Below are 26,703 nucleotides of genomic sequence, written 5' to 3' on the forward strand. Positions count from 1 at the left end.
TATACTTTTTCACTGTATTTCCAAATTGTTATCAGAAGTACTAAAATAGCAGACTCTGACATGTACTTCTAATATCTAGTAAAAAGTAATATAAAAACAAAACATGAGCATTAACAAAAACATTTGAACTGTAGAAGGTTTCTTTTCAGAAAACACAAACCATATTCATACTGTTTAAATTTACGTCTAAAAACAACATAGAAAAACAACTAGTGATTAAAAAGATTAAAAACATCACAAAAATATTAAGCACTAACTGTGCAACTAGTTTTGCTGGTGAGCAGAACCGAGTAGAAGGGTAAAAAAAAGGGTAGTTGTCAAAAGTCAAGAGAAACATCTCATGATCTTTCTTTTCAAGCTTGACACTGCCAACGTTACAGCAGTTGTAGTACAGGTTGTCAACGATACTCAAATCTTTTGGTATCTCGGAAAAAAGAATACCATTGGTTTTAGCATCAAAAGTTGTTTTCGTCTGGCAGAACGCCAGCCAGTGTTGAACTGAGTGAGGTCTCTAGGTCCTTGTTCTCTAGGTCCTTGTTCTCTAGGTCCTTGTTTACTAGGTCTTTGTTCACTTTCTGAAGCGGCAGCTTCCCCTGACCCTAAAACTCACTTCTAGCTTCCTGTCAAGGAATGCCACGCCTGACCAGACTAAACTGGTCACAGGTGTGTATGACTTCAGAGAACAACCTGTTTTCCCTACACCATGTTAGATCTGTAATTAGGAGTCAAGCAAAGGAAGGGATTTTTCACATATTTTGTCCATTACCTAGATGGGTCTACAACCATATATATATGTATATATATAATTTTTTTTGCAGGTCTCCGTTGTCGAGAAACATAATCAGTTAAATGTGTTCAGTCTTTTCAATACACATATGGAATAAAACAAATGGAAAATAAACACTTTACATGACCGAAGCACAGTTGAATCTTCACTGTTATATACTATGTCCATAGTGGGAGCTTATGCACTGCAACAAGCACTCCACTGCATGCAGTGGAGTGCAGGTGGAGGCCTACCACTGTACCTGTCACTACCTATAATGGTGTGAGGCATGTGTAATGTTAAAATGTTCTAAGAGGAGATTGCAAAGTACTACCGAGAGTTACAAAGCAAAGTGTGTGCTTTACTTCAATCTAAAAAAAACAACAACATTGCGACTGCGAACTATGGGTCAATTCTTAGTGTGACCTCCCACGTGACAATACTAGGTTATATCCATCTTTACATCCACAGAAACAAAAGATCCGGACGTTATCTTTGCATTTAACCGCACAAGTAAAACGACTACAGAAAAAAAGAAGAAAATACCTGCATACTGCAATGTTAATGTTAGGTCTCAGCCAAACATATGGTCAACAAATTGCAATGAAGTCAGGTGGGCGGAGGTATTTTCTTAACCCTTCCATTACCTATGCTTAGACTGCTAGCATGGCTAAAAGCTACTTTTGAACTAAAATGACTACAGCACCTTTGTTACACACAGGCACAAGAGAAGGGCCATGTTCACAAGTCACTCATTGTGTTTCCTTTGGCGAGGAGAGAAATCACCAAACCTGTAAACATGATCACAAATACAGTACACATAACAGGAACTACAATCACTCTTAACGAGTAGTCTAGTGATCATTTCCTTGGCTTTGTTAAGGTATACAGTTAAAAATGCAATTTTGGGCCAAAAAGTGTTTTGATTGTATTGACTGTTGATTTGGCAATACCCAAATACTTCCATACAGGTTTGATTATGCCAAGCACAATGGAACCAATGGAAGAATCCAGGGAAATGCTAGTTATGTCTGTATGTAACTCCAGGGAGATTCAAGAGAAACATGGAAGTATCTGACAGAAAAACTGGACTATCAGCAGCCCACTTTGGGTACGACAGCAAATCAAGGAGTTAACCTGGTGTACAACATTAGCATAATACACAGTCCCTTTAACTAAAATCTCTACTACGGTCTTCTGGTAACTGGTTTTTAAGTGTTTTTAAGACACATCAGGTATAGGCAGTAACATTAAACTTTTTGCTATCTCGTCAAAAACAACTTCTTAGTTGGACTCGCTCACATATTTTGGGGGGATTTTGCACTGCAATAAATTCAAGTATTAGTTAACATTAAATTACCCGGTCTCTCAGTCTCTTTTTCTTAAACATCAAGAACATTAATCGTCTGTCCTAAAACGGTCATTCTGTTCAGATATAAAGACCGTTCTAGAACGACAGTCTGGCTGTCACTGTTTCAGTCTGAGAACATTCTCTGTTCTGTGTGGGTCCTGGGAAGTACAGGGCATTACCAGGAGGAGTCTAGATTTGAGACTCCCAGCTTTAGCTGCACGAAAAAGCTCCCCCCCCCCCTCTCTCCCCCCATCATGGAAGGCAGCTAGACTAACCGACCTCTGACCCCTCCATGGCCTTAAGGGTACTCAGCCGACTCAGCTGTTGGGGAGGGATAGAGAGAGGGGGGGGGGGGGTCTGAGGGGGTGTTTGGGGGCGGTGGTCTCTACTCGCAGGCATAGTAGTCCTTGAGAGGGGCGAAGAGGTGTCGTATGACGGGCACGCTCCAGGAACGGCCCAGCAGCTTCTGCCTGGCCCCGCGGCCCATATTGGACACGTCTGTGTAGTGGACCGGGAACCCAAAGATCCTGTAGGACACACACACACCCACATCAGCGACATACCCAAAGAGGAGTGTCTCCTTTTCTTCAGTCGTATACACACAGTGTGTGTGTGTGTGTATGACCCTGTGTGTGTGTGTGCGTGTGTGTGAAACCATAAGTGTGTGTGTCCTCCGTCTCACCTCTCCAGCTCGGTGCACCAGAGGATGTCCTCTTTGCCATTCATCATGACAGGGAAGTGCTGGTCCTTGCCCTGCTTGATGGAGTTGGAGCGTGTGGTGATGGTGCGCACCTTCCCAAACTAGAGGATGGGAGGAGAGAGGGGAGGAGGAGGAGAGAGGGGATGAGAGAGGGGAGGATAGAGGGGAGGAGGAGGAGAGAGGGGAGGAGGAGAGAGGGGAGGAGCAGGAGAGAGGGGAGGAGAGAGGAGGAAAGAAGTGAGGGGAGGAGATAAGTCAACACAATGTCTTCAGTTCCAGTCTCCGACCCTGCTCATTTCCACCAAACACCCTCTGTCAGCGTATTTACCTTGGCAACCCGTCCGTGTTCTAGACAGTCCTGCAGCTCCAGCTTGTCCATCCCAGATGCACACAGGGGCCTGAGAGACACACACTGCTCATCACCACGGAACGCGCCGGAGCAAACAGCGCCCGACACAGGCAACATGTCTAACACACACCTGTTCATGCCTGGGAGGTTGCCCCAGAAGTAGCGAGCCCGGTGAGCTGCAGAAACTTCTATGGCGTCGATCATCACAGGATTGCACTATAACACACACACAAAGTTACATTTCAACACCACAGACCCGTACACGTCTACAAAGCTGCATGGAATAAACCCTCCTAGGACTAGCAGAGGACGTTTCAGTCAATGTTGCAGACAGGACATGACATCACACCTCGAGGAAGCGCGAGATGTCCCTCTTGTCGTTGACGCCCATGGCGACCACGTTCTCGAACATCCAAAAGAAGGGGCGCTCCTCGCCCTCCTTGGGCCTGGCCTCACTCAGCAGACGGTAGAACTCAAAGAACAAGCGCCCAGTCCCCTCTGTGTGTGTGAGTGTGTGTTTATGTGAGTGTGTGAGTGCGTTTGGTTGTGTGTGAATGTGTGACAGTGTGTGAGTGTATGTGTGTGCGTGTGATTGCGTGCGTGAGTGTGAGTGAGTGTATGTGTGTTGGAGGTTGACAAGACAGAGTGAGGATGGTTAAGTATGATTGACCTTCTCTGCCATTTCCAAGCACTGACAAAACCTCACAAGTCGATCTTCATTTCATCAGGTGAACAAGAAGACGGCGGTGCTTACCATACAGGCCTTTCCTGGCCGGGTTGACGATTGACAGATCATTACAGGGGCTTCCTCCAATCACCAGGTCAAAGGGACCCCACTCCTCAATCTGTATGACACAACACAGAGCAACAGCACCTCTTCTGGTCATTCTGTAATCTGCACGGCGAACCCAAACTCTGCAACCCCCCTATAAACCTCTCCCACACACACCCACACACAAATCCTCTCCCTCCTCTCCCTACACAATATAGGACCTAATCCTAGGCCCTACATAGGACCCTTTTATTCACTACAAAGGCTTGATAGAGAGAAAGAGAGAGGGAGAGAGAAGGGGGCGAGGGGGAGTGAAAGAAAGAGACTGACTCTCTCCGCTCACACAACCACTCACACCCGCAAACACACTCACGCACGCACACACACCCACAAACACGCACCCACACACTGTGTGGAGTGGTGTGACAAAGGGGTGAATGGGCTCTGGAGATTTAGCTCTACAGAGGCTGCTCTTTGTCCTCTAGGGCCCAGCAACGTCACAGCACCCTCGCATGCAACCCTCTCCTGCAGCTGTGGGGTGTGTGCGTGCGCGTGTGCACTTCAAGGGCGGAACCGCAGGCTATAATGGAGGATGAAAGCTGGGTAGTTACTGAACGGTATGTGTGTGTGTGTGTGTTAGTCAATGTTTACACATTTAGTCGACCAGTTAATGTGTCCCGGTGCAGATTAGGACAGGTGGAAACAGAGGTCAGGAGGTGGAACGTACGTTCTTTTTGGTGATGTTCCTGACATCATGAACGTACTGGATCTTTCCTTCATGTCGGACCACGCCCACCGAGATAGAGTCCTCACACACCTCTGACGCAATGTACTGGTCCACCTTGAAACCCAGGTCCCTCAGAACCAGGTAGCCTGGAGAACACACACACACAGGTCAGCATGACTGAGAAGACACAGACAGATGAGAAGAAATGCAGATAAACACACACATTGCACAAACACACCGCACACATACACCACACACACGTTCTCACCGGTCGCAATGCCGTCGAAGAGTGAGAGAACTCTGATTGGTCGTCTCTGTTCTGCTGGGACTGCTGGGTAGATCTTTGGGCTCTCCTGGACGTGACATCATAGGATATGGTCATCACACAGGACATGGTTACTGTATTCAACCCTTGACTCTCTCCAAATGAACTATCCATTAGACCCAAACCTAACCACAACCAATAGTTACAGGTTTATTGATACAGGTTTATTGATTAAGACTTAATTTTTTGAACATTCCCCCACAAATACACAATAAGTGATGTCGTTCTTTGTACTTTTGTTACATGTACGTATGTGTGTATGACAGGGAAAACATGAAACACAGTGCTGGTATGACATTGCACTATTTCAGCAGTGATTTGTTCTTCCAGACTGACAATGACAAGGATGTACTTGGGATGTCGGCATGTCACTAGACAAACAAATGACTGTCTATGGGTAAAAGTGTTTACCACTTAATACAAAATTAACAACATCGTCATTTTGTCCAATGAAAAGCCGACTCACAAACTCCTGGCCGTTGTCATTGACGAAGAACTCCTGCAGCTTGAGGCTCCAGTCGTGGCGACGTGTGAGCGTGCCATAAGCCTGCAGGGGCTGGCACATGTAGCAGCGCCATGGGTCCAGGTCCCGGGCGCTGGCAGACGCCCCCGCACCCACCAGGATGTCCAGACAGTCCACACAGAAACACCTGGAGGGGGGAGGGGGGGGGGGGGTGAACTTGGACAGTGTCTTTATGAGCATACCTGTTTGTGTGTGTGGGTGTGTGGGTGGAGGTGGATCTATGTGTGTGTCTGTGTGTGTGGGAGGGTGTATTTGCGTGTGTGCGTGTGGGGGGTTTATTTGTGTGTCCATGTGTGTGTGGGTGGTGTCTATATGTGTATGTGTGGGTGGGGGTCTATGTGTGTGTGTGGGGGGGGGGTCTATGTGTGTGGGGGGGTGTCTATAGGTGGGTTCTACTTCATGCAGCGCCGGCGTCGCCTGCAGCCGCCTGCAGCCCGGCTGACTTGAAGCAGCCAATGGCATTCTCAGCTTCAAGTCAGCCGGCGATGCATGAAGTCTAACACAGCTTACGTGTGTCTATGTGTGTCTATGTGTGTGTGTGTACCTGCAGCAGTTGGCATTCCCACAGAGTAGAACCTCACGGCCTCCACAGCACACTGTGCAGTAGGACTGGTAACCATCATCATCATACATGTAGGAGATCTCGAGATACACATCCTACACACACACACACACACACATACACACACATACACACGCACGCACATACACACGCACACACGCACACACACAAAAGCGACACAGTGTCAATAATGATAGTGTCTGACAATGGCAAACCACAGGTACACAAAGGAGGTCTACTTCATACAGTACATCCTGGTTCCCCAGACAGAGCCAGGTACTGAGACCTGCTCCAAGATACGAATGTGAAAACAGATTGTGTCACTGATGGGTGTGGGTTTGTGTGTTTGGGAGAGAACAGGGGAGGAGGGAAGATGAGAGGAGACAAGAGAAGAAAAGAGGAAAGGACAAGCAAGGTGAATAGAGGGTAATGAATGTCCAGGGGGGGGGGGCTCTGGTGTACTACCTTGCATGCTTGGCAGAGGCCTCCTTCAAACAGCGGGTGGAAAGTTGCCACTCTTGTCTTCCCGCACGACAGGCAAAACTCTGGAGACGCGAACACACAAAAAGACGGAAAAACATCCCATCAAACAAGACTTCACAGGAACATGGCCCGGAACAGCAAAGCATGTAAACAGGGCTGTGCAAATAAAGCTTGATTCGATTTGAACGTGAATGAGGTTGTGAAACGGTAGGTCGGGGAGCAGCTTACCTTCAATACTTCGTTTATTCTTCAAAACTTCATGCACCATTAGTTCTGTGGATGTAGAGCGCCAGCAGTGTCAACAGCAACCAGGGCAACACAAGCCAAACACGCATCAGTCACACACACACACACACAAAGAAATGAGTCACACCATAGCCACACACCACAAGCTGACGTCCAGAAATCTCCCTGACGTGGGATCCTACTGAATAAGCATTTATGCATAAACATACGTATGTATTAAGCACTTCAAACCAGAAGACTTCAACACTGGGTTTCACCTACACCAAAAGCCATATGTCGAGCATTTTCTCTTGGGTGTGGAATGGAGGGGTAGGACCGAGTTGTTTGTTAGATCTCAGGTAGGCCTGGGTAAACCTCTAGGGTGTGTGACCTCTCACCCCTGCCCCCTGGGACTGACCTCTACTGTAGACCTCCTCGGGGCCGGGCTTGGTGAAGCTGGCTCTAGGCTTCTTGGCGGGGGGGCAGTACTCAGGCAGACTGACGTCCAACACCTGCTGGGTCAACGGACTGGACTCTGGAGGGCGAGGGAGGAGGGGTAGGGTGAGGAGTGGAGGACAAAAAACAGACTGATAATCGTACGTCCATTCGTGGGTGGTTTACCAAACGGCTACACCGGTTTCAGATCCACCAGAAGCTCGGGTGGTGTTCGGCTGAACCTCACGCTACATAATCCCGTTCCCTTCCAACTCTGCGTCAAAGCACACACATCAGAGAGAAAACTTGTATAATTTTCATGTCCAATTAAACCCTCTAGATCTATTGAGTGGCATTACTGAAGTTTATGATATAAGGACGTGACAGTGTCTGCAACGCCTCGGGCTATGAGCTCGCTGGCTGAGAGCCCGGCACTTCTCTCCCCTTCTCCAACTTCCAGATCATTCCAGCTGTCGTCTCTCCTTTACCCTTTACCGGGATACCTGTTAACACTGGGACCACCGAGAATAGGCCAGACGGTTGAATATAACTGCACCGTTCGCAGTAAGTAACCTACATACCTACAAGGTAGAGTGAGAATTATCGTTCAGATGTGTGTTTGTTATGCGCTTCATGCGCTAATAAATTGTGACGTAGAAAGTAGGTAGGGCTGACGTGGCTAACCGCTAACAGATCATAAGCGCCATGAATTAACAATAACAAAATGTAGCATAACACTGTAGAATAAATGAAATGTTTAAACAATAAAGCCACATTTAACAACATATATACACACATGCAGAAACAACATTTGAATATTTATATTTATATTCACTGAATTGCTCCTTCTTTTCTTTTCAAATTTTCTTCAATCTTTTCTCTATTGAGATTTTCTGGAAGTTTTTCCTTGTCTTCCTTGAGGGTTTAGGTTGGTTGAGGAGCAGTTCTATAGGCGTATGTGAAGCCCTCTGCGACATTGCTTGTAAAAAGGGCTATTCACATACACATGATTTGATCTTTGCAGTCACTGTGATTGCGGTGGAAGCATGTACAAACACAACACACCAGAACAGAACACTGTTTTGATTGCGTACACAGACAGGGCGTTGTGCCTCGAGCCTGGATCTAGCCTCGCAACTCCAACACTCCAACCACAAACCTCTTACATACATTAAGAACCACAACAAACTATCCACCAAGGAGTAACAAACATTCAGCTAACTATCAACAAACCAGCAACACCCAGCAACAAACATCCATCAAACTATCCACTAAACCCCAAACCTACTAGCTACACATTAATCAAGCAGCAATTGATGATATGCTGCAGTTCGTTTGAACGAAAGGTATGTAATCAGTGATGACGGCGGGAGTGTGCCTGGGGGGTGGGGATGGGGGGGTTGGGTATTGTTTACTTCGCAGCTCACCAGGGTTGTGTGTAGGTTTGAGCCCCTCCTGGCCCTTGGGCAGGAAGCCACCCTTGGCCCAGTCCAGCATGGGCTTGACCTGCTCCTCGGCTCCCTCCGACTCACAGTGGGGGAAGGTCTGCTCCGCCCGCACGCTCGCCATCTGTGGGGGAGGGGGGGGGGGCATTTGTTACAGTTTTTCACAATTACTAAAACACTAAACCCCATTCTCCGAATGTTCAGTGGCCTAAACCCATTTGTCGAATCAGACACTCTTTTGGCAAAACACATTCTCATTCACTAAAAATATTTTGCACTGTGATGCACTTGCACCATACAGCCCTTTTCACAATCCAATTGAAGTGATTTCTCTGAGTGGCGGTGGAAGGTCTATGACCAAAACCTATATATCAGGGTAAATCTCCTACAGGCAATTGAATTGGCCTGTGGTGATATAGGTGTGAAGTGTTTTCAAGGCTGGATCCAGCACACCAGAAGGTTTTTACCCCGTTGTTCTTTGTTGACAGTACTACAGTAAGTTGTGATGGTTACTGTAATATTTATAATACAGTTTTTTCCAATTGCTTAAGCACAATTTTGAAAACAGGGCTCACTTTATCAAAACACAACACACGATTCACACAACTAAACACAAAAGTAGCAGAACACTTTTGCTAAATGAAACGCTTCGTTCAAAACTATACAATCATGTATAAAAACCCATTTCTGTCACCATATGCCACACACATGGTTCATAAAATTGGACTCTGTTTGAACCAGTTACACACTATAGTGCAACATTTTAAACACTTTTACACTAACTATTCTTTTCTAATGATATAACCTGCTTGATTTTGTCAGAAATATTTTTCCAGTAGAGTACGTACAAGTACATAGTTACAGGCTACATAGTAGTCTGTAAACACAGCAAATACATTTGTGGAAACAAAAGAAAGAATACAGCAAATGAAATACAGTACATTATTTCAATCCTGAACTGCAGTAAATATGTACAAAAAAAGTACTGATGTAGTGCATATAGCTGTAGCTACATGTAGCTACATTTTACTGTACTGTACTGTAGACAGTAGAGAATAGTAGACCTTTGCTCTTGTCGAAATGTCCAAATAACTGTTGCAACACTATATCTGCTGAGGTTGGGCTGAACTCTCTGTCCAGCCTCTCTCAATGTTGCCCCATGGTTCACAACATGGTCAACCAATGTTCAATGTTGTTTGAATTTCATTAGATACTGTAAATTTGGCCCTATTCTTCCACGGCCTCCAGGTCTACCTCTCCCTCTCCCTACCTTCCTCCACGGGCTCCCCCTCTCATCCTACCTCTTCCTCTACCTGCAACATTGCCTTCCATTTTTGATGAGGACAGGTACACTGACCTGTTGCCTTTTTATAGTGCTTACATCTGATTGGTATGTTTACAGTTTAGCACTTCAGTGCTTGTACACCTGACGCCCGAGTTTGATTCATCTGTTCACGTGTGGCATTTTACAAGGCAGTGTCTAAAAAAGGCAATGAAGTGACATAATCTTAAATGTCTTTGTCTAATGTAGAAAAGTGTGTTTAGTGATTTGCAAAACACTGTATGTAGTATTTAGCAAATAGTGTGAGGATGAGAATGTGCTTATAGTTGTGCAGGTCTGGCCTTCTGTTGTGCTCCTTGAGCGTCAGATTTCACTAACTGTGTGTTATTTGACATTTTTGTGTCTAAGCAATTGGAAAAAACTGTAATATATATAATAATACTCCCAGAAAAACTCACTAGAGGAGAAAAAATGGAAGGAATCTTGGGAGGAGCAATTCAGTGAGGGATCCCCTCCTCCAGAGACGGATGGTGAAAGACCACAGGCTAAACAGTCATACAGCAGGAAAGTGTCAATGGGTGTTGAAAAAACAAAATCCAGTGTTTCCAAATCCATTTTCTTTATTGCTACATAAATGCATTTACTGTGTAGGCCTATGCATAAACAAATTTGTCTTTACATGTAACTACATGCCCTGGATGCTGTGTTCTCATTTTTTGTGTTGTGTCTAATGATTGCTCCATAGTGTTTATATATTGATTTGCTGTGTTTATGATCTGACAGCATTGTTTGATTTTGAGCACAGGTTACATGGTTTAGGGGTAAGTGTTTGATTTTGCCAGAAGAGTCAGAGGTTTTGGAAATTGAGTTTGAATATTTGGTTTTGTGTTTACAGTTTTGAGAAAAGGGGTGACTGTTTCAAGAAATGTTTTTTAACAATTGTGAAAAACTGTAATGAAACACACCCTGCCACATTGACAGGCCGATGGATAGTATGAAAGAGGGGAAGGGAGAAGGAGAGAGGAAGAGAGAAAGAAGAGGAGGAGAGGAGGAGAGAGAAAAGAGGAGAGAGATGAGAGGAGGAGGAGAGGAGGAGAGAGAAGAGAGGAGGTGAGAGAGGAGGGCAGTATCAACAAAAAGATGCACACCGTCTCCTATGGTGCCTCTAAGCAGGAGTTTCTACAAAACGCTGGGATGAAGATCCACGAATTTCAGGCGAAACATGGTTATCTTACCGTTATACACATACGAAACACCAGTGTTTCCCACACATATAATAATTTGTGGCGGTGCGCCACAGAATCAACACTGGCCGCCACATATTGCATTTCGTTATTTTATTTTATTTTTTTAAACACGCGGCGTATTCTTTCAGCTGCATTTCCTTTCCCTGCTCTCCCTCCGTCTGTCACTCACACGTCTCTCTCACATACACACACAGCCCCTCGCCTCCATGCACACTGCGTCTGTCTCCATGAAAACGAGATCATCCCTGGAAGCGTGGAAGCTTGGCCTATTTGGTGCAGAGAAGACGGCTGGCAAAATTCCCAAGTTCACAAAGGGTTGGTATCGCGTGAACACCTTTACAAAATCACACATAAAAAGTGCTTTAAATTTTTTTTTCTATTCTGAATACAATGTTGTCAGTGTGTCAAGTGTCTTCTTTAGAAAGTTAAATAGTTGCAAGTTTGCGGTAAGATGCAGTTGGCTTGTCGAGGTCAAAACACTATGGGCCTCATATACTAACGCTTTTGCGCCCACTTCAGGCGTATTTGTTTCGCAACGTGCGCACAAAAGCAAAGGTATGTACAAACATGCCGCACTGAGGTAAAAGCGCAGACTGCCTGTCGCGGAACTGAAAATGGAAAATTGCGCTTTTCCGTGTCATGCATATGCATTCACGGGAGGGTCAAGGGGAAAGTGGGAGTTTCCCAGTAAGGGATGGGAGGGGATGCGTAAAGTGCGCCTAACGATGTATTCCGCGGTATGTACAAAAACTGCCAGTGAAAGCGTGCCTCTAATTTGCGGTGAAAATTCTCCACCTCTTACGTAAAAGCAGGTGTAAACCAGGATGCGGGTTTCCTCGCATATGCCTCTTAGTGAAATGGCAGCATTAATCTGAGCAAGACGAAGACAGGCCAAGGAGATGAGCTGAAAGGATTTTTGCCACAATGACCACACTTTTTCAGCTGAGTGAACACAACATCATTAATTTTGTAATTTTTTTGTAATTTCGGTCCAGATGGCATTTTTTGTGTTGGTGTGGAATTCTGGACATGTATAATATTTAAAATCGCTGTTACCTCATGAACAAGCACATCAACTTCGTTATCACTAAATCTTTGTGTTCGCTGTTTTGACTTTGGTGGCTGATCCATGATAGAAAGAGAGAAGGAGGCCCATTCAATTGCACGTTACAGTTTTTCTCGATTGCTAACACACAAAAATGGTATGTGTAAGCCATCCCCACAAAACCATTTAGCCAAATCCCAGCAGAAAGACCATGTACCCCAGTCTTTAAACACAATTTACCCTTTTTGACACATTTCTCAGGTTCATTCACACTTCTTTGCAAAAGTCTAAACACACCTCTTACTTTAAGACACAATTATCACCATTATGTCATTCAGAAAACAATGCCATTTGATAAGTAAACCCAAAACAGCGCAATTCAAACACCCTTAACAACCAATTATCCATGTGTAAGCACTAACAAGCAAATATACTCAACAAGCAATCAGGGGTTTGGAATGAATACAAAGGTAAGCTCATCTGTACTTTGAAATCATGGATGCAAATATCAGAAGAAAAGGAATAATTGTCCAAATGAGAGGAGGTGGACAAGGGAGAGGAAGAGGCAGAGGAAGAAGAACAACAATCTCAAATGAGATCCATGCCACACTATGACAGAAACCCCTAAACAACCTTCTCCAAGCCATGGAAGAAGTTTGTGGGGACATTGCTCTTGAGTCTTGTCATGGATGGCTCAGGCATTCAGGGGCATTTTCCCTGCTGTTTGGCTAGAGAAAACATTGCCTGTGATGTTGAGGAAAATCTCTGGCCTGACCCTGGTCAGAGATAGGATGCTGACCCACAATGAACAGTACTGTACTCAAGCTCTGTTACCCAGGTAAAAATTATTTGTTTATTTCCTTGTTTTCGTAGCCTTTGTTCCCCAAATTACAATTTACAGCAATACATTTGTGTTGTTGACTAACAGTACTACTATTTGTATACTGTGACCACTACAGTAACAATAGCTCAAAATGCAATTGCTGTATAATGTAAATAGAAAATAAACAGCCTGTAAGAAGGACAATTGCAGTAATTGTGAGTTTTATGACATCATGTCAAACTCATGAGGTGGAACATATCTAAAATTCAGGGACACGTTATAGTCAATGGTTCTTGAAAAGCTTTTTATAATAGTGTTTTCAATTCCTCCCAGCAGTGTCTAAAAGTTATTCAGAAGGTTGAATTTATTTGAGGGCTTTGTGTGTATTTTGAATGCAAAGTTAGGTTTATACGAAAGATAATATGGTTTTGACTACTGTGTTTGATTTTGGGTCAAAAGCCAAGGGTTTGGCCAAAACAGTGTAAGTATGAAGATGTGTGTTTAGAGTTTGGAGAAAACACAGTACACATTCAAGAAATGTGTCTTAGCAATTGAGAAAAACTGTAAAATGCTCGCAATTTACGGTATAGTGGGCGGAGAAAGGCGCTGATTACCCGATGAACTGCAGGTTTGGTAAATACGGCGTAAGCTGAAGTATCACAGAGTTCGCTTTCTGCGGGTTGGCCATGGCACTGATAACGCTACGTTTGCAAATGTACATACATGAGGGCCTATATGTAGTAGCTGGGAATCAAATAAACTTATTATAAATAATGATATGTAATTTTTTTACTCTTACACTGAGTAAATGCTGCTTCAATCCAGATGAGTATTGAAAAGTATTTTCCGCGACTGAAAAAGGCACGTGTTGAGGATGAGGACCAGCCTGAACCTGAGGTATCAGTCTGAATCAGAGCTAACCAGTCTGACCAGTTTAGTTCTGTGTAACAAATTATTAATGAAGGAATTATTTTGAGAACCTGTGGAGCAACACACACAGTCCTAATAAAACACCCCTCCCCCCACCCACCCTCTCCTCACCCTGAGTGCCTGGAAGATGGCCCTGCGGTAAGAAGCCAGCTTGGTGTAGGATGCCTGGTTAAAGAACTTGGAGAAGGCTGTGATGGAGTCCAGTTTGTCTGCGGACACCTGCAGAAGACGAATGGATGTCAAAAGTATGGAGAGAGAGGGCGAGAGCGAGAGAGAAAGAAAGAAAGAGAGTGACAGAGACCTTATGGTCCACTGAGCGGTTGTGTAGCCACAGCGACGGTCCTCACCTCTGAGAACTTGCCGTCTCCAAACCACTGTAGCCAGCGCATGCCGTGGGTGGCCCGGCGCTTCCCTGTGGCCCTCCAGGTCACCACCATGCCCGGCCACCAGGAGAAGCCCTTGATCTTACCCCAAACCAGCTCCCCCACTCCGAAACCCTTGTTGTCCTGGGGGAGGAGGGGGAGGTGGGAGGGAGGTGGTGGAAGGAAAAGAGGGGGTGGGGGGAAGAGACGGGCAAAAAAAGAAAGAGTGAGTGAATGGTCCTCGTCCTCCTTTCTGCAAACCTGCTTGAAACAGTCCATTTATATGACACAATAAACTTGTATGATTACGACAAACTGTTTTATTGAAGCTTTTTATGGGCTTGGTGCATTTCAGGTGGTCCCTTGCACAGGTGAATAACCACTGCCAACCACAGCCACCAAACATCTCACATCCCCACCAAACACAAACACAAAAAACATCCGGCAAGTTCAGATCAGGTCAGATAGCTGTAACCACACGCTAAAAGAGTTATCTTAGCCGTGGGATAATAGCCACCTGCTCCTGTTTAAAGAGAAAACCTGTACAACACACACTCCTGCAGCGTGTTGTAGACCTGCTCTAACCACAGGGGCAGCTGGACAGCTTGGGTGCTGACTCACAGACAGGCAGGCAGACAGACAGGGTATCAGATATACTGGAATATAGACAGACAGAGAGGACTGGAGTTGAGACAGACAAAGAGACAGACAGGCGGGTACACAGACAGGACTAGAGTTGAGACAGATAGACAGGCAGGCACACAGACAGGACTAGAGTTGATACAGATAGACAGGCAGGCACACAGACAGGACTAGAGTTGAGACAGATAGGCAGGCAGGCACACACACAGGACTAGAGGTGAGACAGATAGACAGGCAGGCAGGTCAACAGACAATACTAGAGTTGAGAAACAGACAGGGGCTGACAAGGCTGTTCTGTGTTCAGGGTGGTGTACAGGTGTACATCTAGGCCAACCAGGAGACAGATGTCTAGTGTGTTCTCCAACCACACCCCAGCCTTACTCCTCCCTACCTCATTCTCCGTCTCCCTTCTCTTTTTCTCCTGCTCTCCCTCTCGTCTTTACCACTTTGTTAGGCTCTTACTCTCTGTCTCTTTTATTCTCTCTAGATTTCAACTTTTGCTTCCCGCTCCCTCGCCCTCTCTCCTTTCCCATATCTCTCTCTCTTTCTCTCACACACACACACCTTCCTAAACTCTCTCTCTCTCATTCCCCTTCTCACACTCTCTCACCTTCCTCAAGTCCCCCTCTCTCCTTCCTCATGTCTCTCCCTCATCAACTCTCCCTCCCCTTCTCTCCTCCCTCATCTCCCCCCCACCCCCTCTCTCACCTTGTACTCTGCCTGGCAGAAGGTATCTGAGGAGGACGTGAGGGAGGTGGAGGAGCTCTGGGCCGAGTCCTTGGAATCCTGCTCCAGCACCTCTGGAGGGGGCACCTCTGGGACCAGGGGTGGGGGCGGGACAGCGACGGGCAGGCGCTGCTGGGGGAGGGTGGGGAGAGAAGGGGGAGGGAGGTTACAGACTCACGTACACTTCCCAACCGCTTGTTGGCATCACACCTGACTGTGTTTTGGCAAGGGGCTCTGAACCTGACACACACACACAGACACCACTGCATATAGATGTTTTTCTTTCTGATACAATTAACATTCTTGAGGCTATATGAACCTTGATAAACCCACATGCCGGCTCACAGACACACAGACAAACAGAGAGGGAGGGAGATGGGAGGTGTCATATCTTGTCTGAAACCGAGACAGAGAGTTCTAATCCCAGAACAAACCTGTTTTACCAGGCCTGAAAATACACTCAACACTTACTTGGGAACACGTGTATGTGTTTATGTGTGTGTATGTGTACGCGTATGTATTCTTGTGTCTGTATGTGTGTATGTGTAAATACATGAGTGTGTGTGTGTGTATGTACGTACGTGTGCGGGTTTTTGTGAGTATGGATGTACATGTATGTATGTGTGTGCTTGTATGTGTGTAAGTGTGTGTCTTTGTGTGTGTGTGTACTGCTCACCAGGGGGCTGCTGTAGTCCAGTTTGGCCTGCCGTGGTCTGTCTCTGTGGCGGGACTTGCTGTGAGGGGCCAGGCCCACCTGGAAGATGGTCCGGGGACGAGGCCTCTCCCTTAGCCCTGACTCACACTCATCTGCCCTTTCCCCTCCACACTTCTCCTGCAGGGACTAGCCGGGGCACAGTGGTGATAGCGTTTAGCATGTGTGACGTGTGTGTCTCGCCCAGGAGAGTGTGTGTGTATTAGGGGTGGGGGAAAAATTGACTCACATTTGAACCGTGATTCAGTGTTCTAGCGATTCACATCGATTCACAAATGTAAAAAAAAAAAAAAGATTAAATGTTTTTTAAAAAATTTTTTTTAACTTTTTTTATTTAAAAAATTGTGAATCGATTTTTTATCGATTCGTGAGGTACCAAAAGATTCCCACCCCTAGCGTGTATGTGTGTGTGTATTTGTGTGTGTTTACCTCGCTGTAAGCACTGTCCCAGGTGCTCTCCTCCGATCTCTTCCTGCTTCTTTTCCTGCTGCCAGATGATTGGTTCATATCTGTGTCTGGAGGGGTGGGGGGGAGTGGGTTAGGATTGGGCAGACAGGGTGAGAGAGACAGAGAGAGAGAGAAAGACATAAGGGAGTGAAATAAGAGGGTGGGAGAGCGAGGGAGGACAGTAGGAGTAAGATAAGAAGTTGTGAGACAGAGCCATGTGAAAAACGATACTAAGGAATGCAGGAGTGTGTGTGTAACCATGTGAGTGTCTGCTAGACGTTACAGGAGTGGAGTGCGAGTCTGAGAGAGTGTGAGAGAGAGTCTGAGAGAGTGAGAGAGTCTGAGAGAGTCAGAGAGAGTCTGAGAGAGTGTGAGAGAGTGTGTGTGTTTGTCTCTGACCTGCAGGTGAAGCAGCATCTCCATTCTGCTTGGGACTGAAGGGGGAGGGCGGTTCTGCAGCAGTCAGCGGGCTGTTCTCATTGGTCATCTCCACACCGCTGTCGTTTTCTAATAAGCCCTCAGCGGGGGGGGTGTCTCCGTTAACCACGGCCTGGAGGAGGAGAGGGTGAGTCACAGTGCTGGAGTCGATAAAGTTACATTTTGAACATGTTAAACATTTAACCTCCTTGACCGGACTTCAATATGACCAGAATATTTTTTTTATAAAAATGAGGTCAAAGTTCAGGTTGAGGTCTGTTCCCTTACAGGCTTGCTAAGTGAACAAGGTGGTAGTCCTGATGTTAGAGCACATGAGCTTAAGTAGCTGGATACACATACAGACTCAGCCTGCATATGAGTCAGCACCCACGTCAACACACACAGACTGATAAGAAGCCTGTTTGTTTTTGTTTCTCCTCCCTGTCTTCACCACTCTCCCCCTCCCTGGAACCCAGAGGCCTCTCCAGGCTGGGGTCCTGCCCTGACACGACCGCCAGGTTCAAAACATTAGACTCTCCATTCACACTCTTCACTATGTCGCCATCACTCCCACCCTCCCACCCCCACCTCCAAATCACACCTCTTTATCTTTATCTTCCCATAACTGTGTACCCTGCCCCAACTCCTCCTGGGTAACATAACTAGTTCCAGCAGGAACTGCCACTGTACAGGTCTTTTTGGGGCATTTTTAGGTGCTTCCTTGTTTAATTATTGACTGATTACTGTTGTTGATTATCCTTGTTTTTTCCTCATGCTCGTAAAGTCCAGTTCAGACTAGACACACAATCCCCCAGAAACTGGAAAGACACACTTTACAAATGGGATAAGTTCCTGGCAGGTACAATATTGGTAAAAAAAAAAAAAAACTTCAACTATCCCATGACAGGGCACCTGAGTCTCGTGTCTGGCGTGAAAAGCTCCATAGGAACCAGCAACACAGCCCCCCCCACTCCCCCTCTCAGCTGAGAGAAGAAACACTCTCAACGGATTAGTCCACATTAGAAATGCCCTCTTAAAGCTGCCATTTACACAGAGAAACACACTTTCGGTTTGTTTGGGTATTGTGGGGGGGGGGGGGGGGGGGGAATTGCAGTGTGGTTGTGTTGTTTACATGCTGGCAGAGGGTCAGTGCGTGTGGGCGTTGACAGCGGGATGACACGGGCTGCTGTGAGCTTTGGAAATTGCTGAGTCGACAGCAGGAAGCCTATACAATTACCAGATGTAGCGAGAGAGTTCCCAGGGTGTGTGTGAGAGAGAGAGAGAGAGAGAGAGAGAGAGAGAGAGAGAGAGAGAGAGAGAGAGAGAGAGAGAGAGAGAGAGAGAGAGAGAGAGAGAGAGAGAGAGATGAACGGAAGAGAGGACAGGGACAGGTTAGACTGGATAGGGAAAGAGGGTAATCTGATCGCTGTACATGTGCCTGTCTGTCTGCTCACCTGTCTGTGTGTCTGGCTACCAACCTTCCCACCTACAAACCTGCCAGCCTGCCTGTCTTTCCGCCTGTCTGTCTGACTACAAATCCAACCTGCAAAATTCGGCCACAGGACAGATCACACAAAGGAATCTCTGCCTAAACCACTCATTCCTCCAAGCTCTCTTTTAACATACACAGGGCCTACACTGGGCCTGTGATTCTGATGACGCCCTAACAGTGTGTCGGCAACGGGCTTATTTCAGCCAACCTATTCACATACACACACACCACACACACAACCAGGGTTGAGGGGTTTCAGGAAGGTTCTCTCATTAGAGAGATTAGACTTCCTTGTCCCCGTCTAGGACACATGCTGTGCTGCATGTCACCATTCTGTCTCCCTCCCTCACACACACACACACACACACACACACACGCACACACACACACTCCCCCTGTCTGCAGACCCCCCTCCTCCTCCTGTCTGAAACCCAAATCTCGTACACACATCTGGGTACAGAGAATGAGGAAACTCAGGAAACAGCTACAGTTGGCCGTTGCGACCACAAGGTGAGACTGGCAGGGGGAGATGGATGTCAGACGCATGGATGGTTCAGTCAGTTCCCACTTCACTCCACTCTGCAGCACTGGGACACTGGGCAATTTCCTTGGTGGTGTGCCTCAGGCAGGCAAATACTGAGTGAGTGAGTGAGTGTGTGTGTGTGTGTGTGTGTGTGTGTGTGTGTGTGTGTGTGTGTGTGTGTGTGTGTAGGAGTGTGCACGCTTTCAGTGAACACATCAAATTTGCCTTTGTACCCGAACTCTCAAGCCCCCCCCACGCCATGCCCTTATTACCCTCTCCCTAGCCCCTTCCCTCCCCCACAACACACTCCCTCTCATAGCCCCTAGCTAAAGGGGCCCATGCAGGGCTCTGGAACACTCTGCTATTGTGATGAGGAGAGGAGAGAAAAGAGGAGGGGAGAGAAGGAGAGAGAAGAGAGAGAGAGAAGAGCAAGAGAGGCAGGAAAGAAACTAAGGCTCGGACCAGGTGTCTAAAAAACTCCTTTCAGCATCTCCATCTTTCTCTCTCCCAAACCAGCAACACACACAAACACATGCACATAGACACACACATAAACACACACCAGCATTCACACTCCAGCCTTTGATCAGCCTCCCACAGTGGTATAGGAGTACAGAAGAGATGGTAGACAGACAGCTTGCCAAATTAAAGATTCTAAAGATATAGTTCACAATGTGTACTATATCAAATACTAACACACATACATTATGTATGACACTACACTGCTGCATAACACACACCTACATACACTCACACCTGTAGTTATCACCTGTAGTTACCCGTAGTAGTTGAGGGGGTGAGTGAGTATTGTGAACTTGTTAACCCCAGCAAGTTTACATCCAGACAGAGTCTACATCACCTCCACCTCCCAGTTAACCTCCACCCTCCTCCCAGTACACTAACCCTCCATCTCCCAGTAGACTACCTCCACCTCCCAGTACTAACCCTCCACCTCCCAGTATACTAACACCTCCACCTCCCAGTACACTAACCCTCCACCTCCCAGCATACTAACACCTCCACCTCCCAGTACACTAACCCTCCACCTCCCAGTATACTAACACCTCCACCTCCCAGTACACTAACCCTCCACCTCCCAGCATACTACCTCCAGATCCCAGTACACTAACCCTCCACATCCCAGTATACTAACACCTCCACCTCCCAGTACACTAACCCTCCACCTCCCAGCATACTACCTCCAGATCCCAGTACACTAACCCTCCACCTCCCAGTATACTAACACCTCCACCTCCCAGTACACTAACCCTCCACCTCCCAGCATACTACCTCCAGATCCCAGTACACTAACCCTCCACATCCCAGTATACTAACACCTCCACCTCCCAGTACACTAACCCTCCACCTCCCAGCATACTACCTCCAGATCCCAGTACACTAACCCTCCACATCCCAGTATACTAACACCTCCACCTCTCAGTGCACTAACCCCTAGGGGTCAATTGAGTACCCATGAGCCTTTGTGCATTTTGCAGAAGTAAATAACAGACACAGACATGGGACCAGCTTTGGTCATTACATAACTCAATGGTCCAATGGTCTAACGAGCCAAATTGAGCTTTTAACTGCTTGTTAACTACAAGTACATTGTTGATCAACTTTATGCACAATTTCCCTAGATCGTTTACATATTTTTTTAATCAGCGACAGTTAGTTACTGTCATCTTTTAGTTACTATAATAATAATACAAAGTGCCATTCAGGGGAATTTAAACCTGCAACCTCATAATCTGCAGTCAAATGCTCTTCCCTTAAGGTATACATACAGCTCATCCTCCCACAGTGTTCACCGCTGGTCCCATGAAATCCAAACTTCCGCATTGTGGTGATATTGTTGAGTCTCAACCAAGGTTAAAACGTAAACAATGCCAGCGGAACTGACTTTCAGTCACAAAAGACCGGCTCACACACACACACACACACATACCAGCCTCCCCTTTTTCAACTCATGGCGTGCAAGCGACCTGGGTTCAAAGCCACCCCCCTCCCCCCATGAGCCCTGGTTGCATCACAAGCAGCAGAGGCCTGGCTTCTTCCAGAAGAAGAGGGCCTTCTTCCATGACGACTGTTCCTCGACCATCTGGAAGTCGCAAGCCCTCAAGTACAGCTGAGGATACCCACACTTCTTCTGTGCTTACTGGCAGTTGGGCCTGTTGTATTAAACGTCCCTTTTTTCGCTTCACTTTAACACGCTGGCAGAAAATGATGTTTCTCTTTTCCATCCTTATTTAGTCTCCCTCTCCATTTCTCCGCCCACCCCTTCCTTCATCCCTCCTTCCTTGAGGAAGCAGCTGGGAGGCAGGCTAGGAGGCTAGAGACCAGGCCAGATGCACGCTTGGAGATGCCAGGACCCAAACTGAGCCCAATTGATTATACAACTCCGTCCTGGGAATGCAGATGGTGTTTGTGTGTGCGTTGGTGTATGCGTGGTGGTGACTTACTGTCGCAGACATCTTGCTCTCCACCATGATGGAATGCTTATTGGATGGCATCACTGCAGCAGTATTCTAGTATTCTTGCACTTAAATGATCGTGTGTCCTGTTCCAGCCTGAAGATGAACACAAGCAACAACCAGTGTCAAAGAGAAACACGCAGAATCAATGCAATAAACATACAGGTATGTTACGATTATTACTACTATGTATATAAATACTGTATGTGTGTAAGTCCATATGGGCTTATACTGTCTCTCTAAAATAGTCTCTTTAAAACAGTTCTCCATTTTCAAATGCATTCATATGTATTAGTATTATTATTATATATAAATATTGTGTTTGTGTAAGCCCACACACAGGTGTGATAAAACAGTTAAAAAATGTTTGAATACTGTTCTGGGGGGTCAGATGGCTGAGCGGTTAGGGAATCGGGCTACCAATCAAAAGGTTGTTGGTTCTATTCCCAGCCGTGCCAAATGATGTTGTGTCCCTGGGCAAGGCACTTCACCCTACTGACTGTGGGGCAATGTCCCTGTACTTACTGTAAGTCACTCTGGATAAGAGCGTCTGCTAAATGACTAAATGTAAATGTTCTAAAAAAAAATACAATGAACTCCAAATGACTCCTGGTCCAGGTGAATTAACAGTCCTGGGTTCACCTTACTTCATACAACTTCCCAGGAACACCTCCAGGAACACTTCCAGCAATCAGAGCATGACACAACAAGAACTTAGATTAGCCAGCTGCTCTCAAATCCATTTGTGTAATCATCCCGCTAATCAGAATCAAAGAGGGTTACCTACTGAAGTGATATTTGTAACCCTAATCTAATCCACCAATGTATCTTTTCTGACAAGGGCTTGTCAAATTCAAACCCTCAACACAAGCGGTGGAGGGCTTTCTTTCTTTGCTTTGAATTGCTGAGCTGAGTTGTCTTCACATTAGGGTCGACCCACTTGAAAGATGAGAAGAACTTCCAAGTGCTCAGTTAACGCCTGTTTCACATTAACCCCTTCAGGGTGCGTGGCGGGCCACACGGTATAAAGAATGGAGACTCACACCCTACAATGTGTCTGAATGAAAAACAGACAGGCACGTCATCCCAAAACTGAAATGTGAGTACATCACTGAACGGTGTCAGTCAAACCTGTTCTAAAACGGTAGCTGTGGCTGAAGCTTGGAAGCTCTTCAACAACGGCGGCAAACCAGCAACTACCTCTTCTGTTTGTAACGCTCCTCTGTCTCAAGGTCAAGGCTTCGGCATTGTGTGTGTGTGTGTGTGTGGGTGGTAGGTAAGATAACACACAGGTCAATGGGGCCACAATATGGGCGGCTCATCATCTACTTGACATGACCCCGAAGCCCCTACATAAACACACACACACTAAGGGTATCACACGTGTGTGGGTGGGGAGCATGGGTGTGGGTGTGTGCATGTCATTCAGTACCTTTGTGTGTGATTGTGTATGTGTGTGTGTGTTTGTGTATGAAGGGGGCAGGCTGATAAATCAATTGTGCTGTTAAACAAGTCTCTGCAGAAGACATTCCTCAGGTGAAAGGTTTGACCATGCCCACCCAGATGAAAAGCCCTCAGCACAGGAACACTAACACACCACTAACACTACACAGGGGGGTTGGGTCAAATCCCGTGCTGTGGAGAAGCTGGTGCACCAAGGAATCTCTACAGCTTAACTGTGGTTCATGAAATCCTGAGCAACTGACCAGGTAAGAAACCTAGGTCTTCTCCACACCAGCCCAAGTTCCGTCTGTTCACCCAAGAGAACCTAGTCCTGGTCCAAGGTCAACTAGGTGTCAACCTGGGGTCTCTCACCACCTTCACTGTTCTCCATGTACAACCAGACTAGTAACATCTGAAGACAAATCCGTTTGGGGTTTTTTTCTGGAGAAACCGACTGTTGACTCATTTTACATGTTTTCTAACTTTTCTGGCAAAAAATGACACTTCTAGATTTTTGTGAAGGTAATGGGGGAATCCCCAATAAGCCATACACACGCAGAACAAAATGCACACTAACACACACATGCAATTACACACCACAGACTGTGCACCAGGTGCATCCTGCTGACAATGGGGCACACAAACACACACACACACACATACACACACACACACACATACACACACTGTCCCACATCAGGGGGAAACCAGAAAGTGATCTATGTGGAAGTGTGACCCTTATCAAGAGGGTAAACCCCCAAATATGAACTAAATCTGTATCTCTCTATAAGAACATGGCTGTATCCCTCTCTGGGTCATTATGATTGTATTCTGGATAAAAATATTTCCATATTGAGAGTTACGGAATTGCTCATTCATTCTGTCGTAAATCAGTTGATCAATTTTTACACACATTTCTGGTATACATTTAACTTCTTGTCAGAAGCTACTTCCCTATAGAGAGAGTGCATAGCTCAGTCAACGAGGTCAGTTTTCCCCTGGTGGTCTTTAGGTGGAAGGAAGGAGGAGAGGGAAGAAGGGATAGAGGAGGGAACAGAGGAGTTTCGGAAGGGGGTTTGAAGAGAGGAGGAGTGTCTGGGGCACTGAAAGGGGCCACATCAAAGTTCCGTTGCGAGCCTGAATGTCAGAGATTAGAGCCTTTCTCTTCCTGTAGACATTCTGCCATCACTGCAACTAGTAATAACTCCACATGTCCGCTAACACTAAAGGCTGGAAGTAAGATTATCTTAGCTGAGCCAGGACCACGACCAGGACCTAAGAGCCTCGACACTACGGTGCGATCCAAAAACAAAACTGTAGATGATGTTCACTGGATTGTTTCTATACTTAACATCTTGTATGCCTGTTAGAACTGAGAGTAGCGAACTGCAGAACGGAACCACCGGGCCACCCGTCTAATTTAAGATGCATAGAGACAAGTGGAGAGGTCCATGCACATTGTAATGGCTTCCGCCTTCAGGCTACAATATACTGTATCTGATATGAGTAATAATACTGGCATATTTGCATAAAATAATAAACGCCTATTGTTATGTTGAGGAAAGTGTTCTAGGAAGTAGCATTGCTTACTTACATTGGAGCAAAATTCTGACGAGTTTTACCGTTGACCAAAAACTGTGATAACCTGATATATTAATATAACTGATTTAATTAATTAACTAAGTTTGAATAACTTATTATGGTTACGCGTATTGGTGTCGTTGTGAGGGGATTCGCTTTGTAAATTAAGGTAAAGGGTACATTATGTCCACACGTGAGGTGTGAATTTGGAACGCCCCATAAAACGGTCATGTGCTTCCCTGGCCGCGCGGAAATCTCAGAGCATCCAGACTGTTTCTAACTCGTGGAAGCCAGCCCTTTGAACATGAACAACTCGCACCGAATCAATAGAATTGTGTGCACATCATCTTTTCACATTAAATTATATATAACAATGCATTTTCAACTCGCACTCTTAGATGACAACCCAAATAGGCAAATAATACATTATACATTAATGGGTCAGGATCTGATTAGACGGTTTTGTTTTTCGTAGGCCTGATACAACGATGTAGGCTACTTACATATATACAACACTTGTGTTTAAGTTAAGCGTTTTCAAAACACGAATGCATTATTTATAACAATTCATCCGCAAGGCACAGAACTGGAACGCAAACTGCTTGTACAGACTTGTGTAAAGGGGAAGAAAAGAACACTTTCTAAGTTTGTTTCCTCACACTGTAAATTAAGTATTTCCAAGAACACCATTTCAATATTGTGATTCCATTCAATTGACAAATCTTTGCAGCACTCGTGCGTAACTACGCAAATACGGCGACACGTCCCTAAATGCATAGGTAACATAGGTATGTTTATTAAGTCGCTGAGGGTTACATGTCCTTACCTTCACGGTCTTGTACTTACATAAGCATTTGACCTTCCTTAAGTTCAAGCATGGATCGTCAACTGTAACCACTCATTTTCTATCGAACAAAGTTAAATACAACGGGGAAAGAAGTCTATCATCGACAGTTCAGTCTCTTTCCATGCTGGTTGGCTATGTTCAGAGTTCAGTTCACGCATACTATCATGGAAATGGAAACTGTTCAGAAACTTACCTGTTGCGGATTTTTCAGTTCGGAAAGAGCGACGAAAAAAGCTTTGATTTAGTGGTCCTCTCAGAGATCACTGGTTACCAAGGTGCCTCGTAGTGTCACTGTACCCCAAACACATAAGCACGCCTCTTTTTCATCCTAGGGGGCAAATTTCTTGTGGAATTTCAGGCGTGCTTCTCACTCTCTCTCTTGCACTTTCTCTCAAACACAGATTCTCTCTCTGCCACTGTATTCAGGCGTGACTTTTCCCGGGTCTCGAAACGCACTGTAGCCGAATAGAAACTACATTTACCTTTCACCGAGATAACCCTTAATGCGCCAAATTCATTGCATTAATAAAGAAAATAGCTCACAGTCACAAGGTGTTTACTTAAGGACAATTGTATACTGCTTTCCCTGTGTCACATGGACATTTTACGACACACATTGACTCATTAACTCGGTCCCATTCCCAAGTACAAAAGTAGGCTACACATGATTGATGAATGAACGGGGTAAAATAATTAGGGAATTAACAATACATCTATAGTTTGGAATCGACATCACTTGTTCGTATAGTCCTAAACTCAGATCACATACTGAAATGATGTCCACTTGATCGATGATATTATCATTCGATAACCTCTGATGAGGACTGCTAATTAAATGGTTGAATGGGAATATGAATAATAGCATACACGACCTTACTGTTCATTAACAGTACTCAATGTTTGTATCTGGATAACAATTGCATGCGCGTTATTGTGTTGAAATAATTATCTAAAACTGAAATTGCATTCTCAAGTGTATATTCGTGCCGTTTTCATCAAACTGCTATATACCTATCCCAATACTTTTTATATAAGTGGTTTGTGGTC

The 26,703-nt window shown here is 45.7% G+C and overlaps 1 protein-coding gene across 4 annotated transcripts; it reads right to left on the reverse strand.

Moving 5' to 3' along the window:
• Positions 1–26,070, reverse strand: dnmt3bb.1 (DNA (cytosine-5-)-methyltransferase 3 beta, duplicate b.1). Of its 4 annotated transcripts, none has more exons than XM_062458405.1 (22): positions 25,850–26,070; positions 21,774–21,881; positions 17,279–17,429; positions 16,862–16,947; positions 16,397–16,561; positions 15,703–15,852; positions 14,338–14,496; positions 14,102–14,209; positions 8,646–8,787; positions 7,202–7,318; positions 6,787–6,831; positions 6,541–6,620; positions 6,058–6,170; positions 5,457–5,640; positions 4,934–5,018; positions 4,666–4,811; positions 3,921–4,011; positions 3,516–3,664; positions 3,297–3,382; positions 3,146–3,215; positions 2,800–2,918; positions 1–2,644 (listed from the first exon to the last, which is right to left on the reverse strand). In XM_062458405.1, exons 2-22 carry the CDS (start codon positions 21,822–21,824, stop codon positions 2,503–2,505), a joined length of 2,439 nt encoding a protein of 812 aa, XP_062314389.1. In that variant the 5' UTR covers positions 21,825–21,881; positions 25,850–26,070; the 3' UTR covers positions 1–2,502. The 4 variants fall into 4 exon arrangements, with proteins under 4 accessions (XP_062314389.1, XP_062314390.1, XP_062314392.1 ...); XM_062458406.1 differs by having other exon boundaries at positions 15,703–15,849; positions 25,850–26,069; XM_062458408.1 differs by lacking the exon at positions 16,397–16,561 and having other exon boundaries at positions 25,850–26,069.
• Between the last annotated feature and the right edge of the window lie 633 nt (positions 26,071–26,703).

This window comes from Osmerus eperlanus, chromosome 4 (genome assembly GCF_963692335.1).
Source record: "Osmerus eperlanus chromosome 4, fOsmEpe2.1, whole genome shotgun sequence".
NCBI lineage: Eukaryota > Metazoa > Chordata > Actinopteri > Osmeriformes > Osmeridae > Osmerus > Osmerus eperlanus.

Coding starts and splice junctions, on each gene's coding strand:
- dnmt3bb.1 (XM_062458405.1), bottom strand. CDS start 21,824: ATGCCATCCAATAAGCATTCCATCATGGTGGAGAGCAAGATGTCTGCG. Junction 7,319..8,645: donor CAAACCTACACACAACCCTG/GTGAGCTGCGAA, acceptor CTCGCCCTCCAG/AGTCCAGTCCGTTGACCCAG. Junction 3,216..3,296: donor AACCTCCCAGGCATGAACAG/GTGTGTGTTAGA, acceptor TGTGTCTCTCAG/GCCCCTGTGTGCATCTGGGA.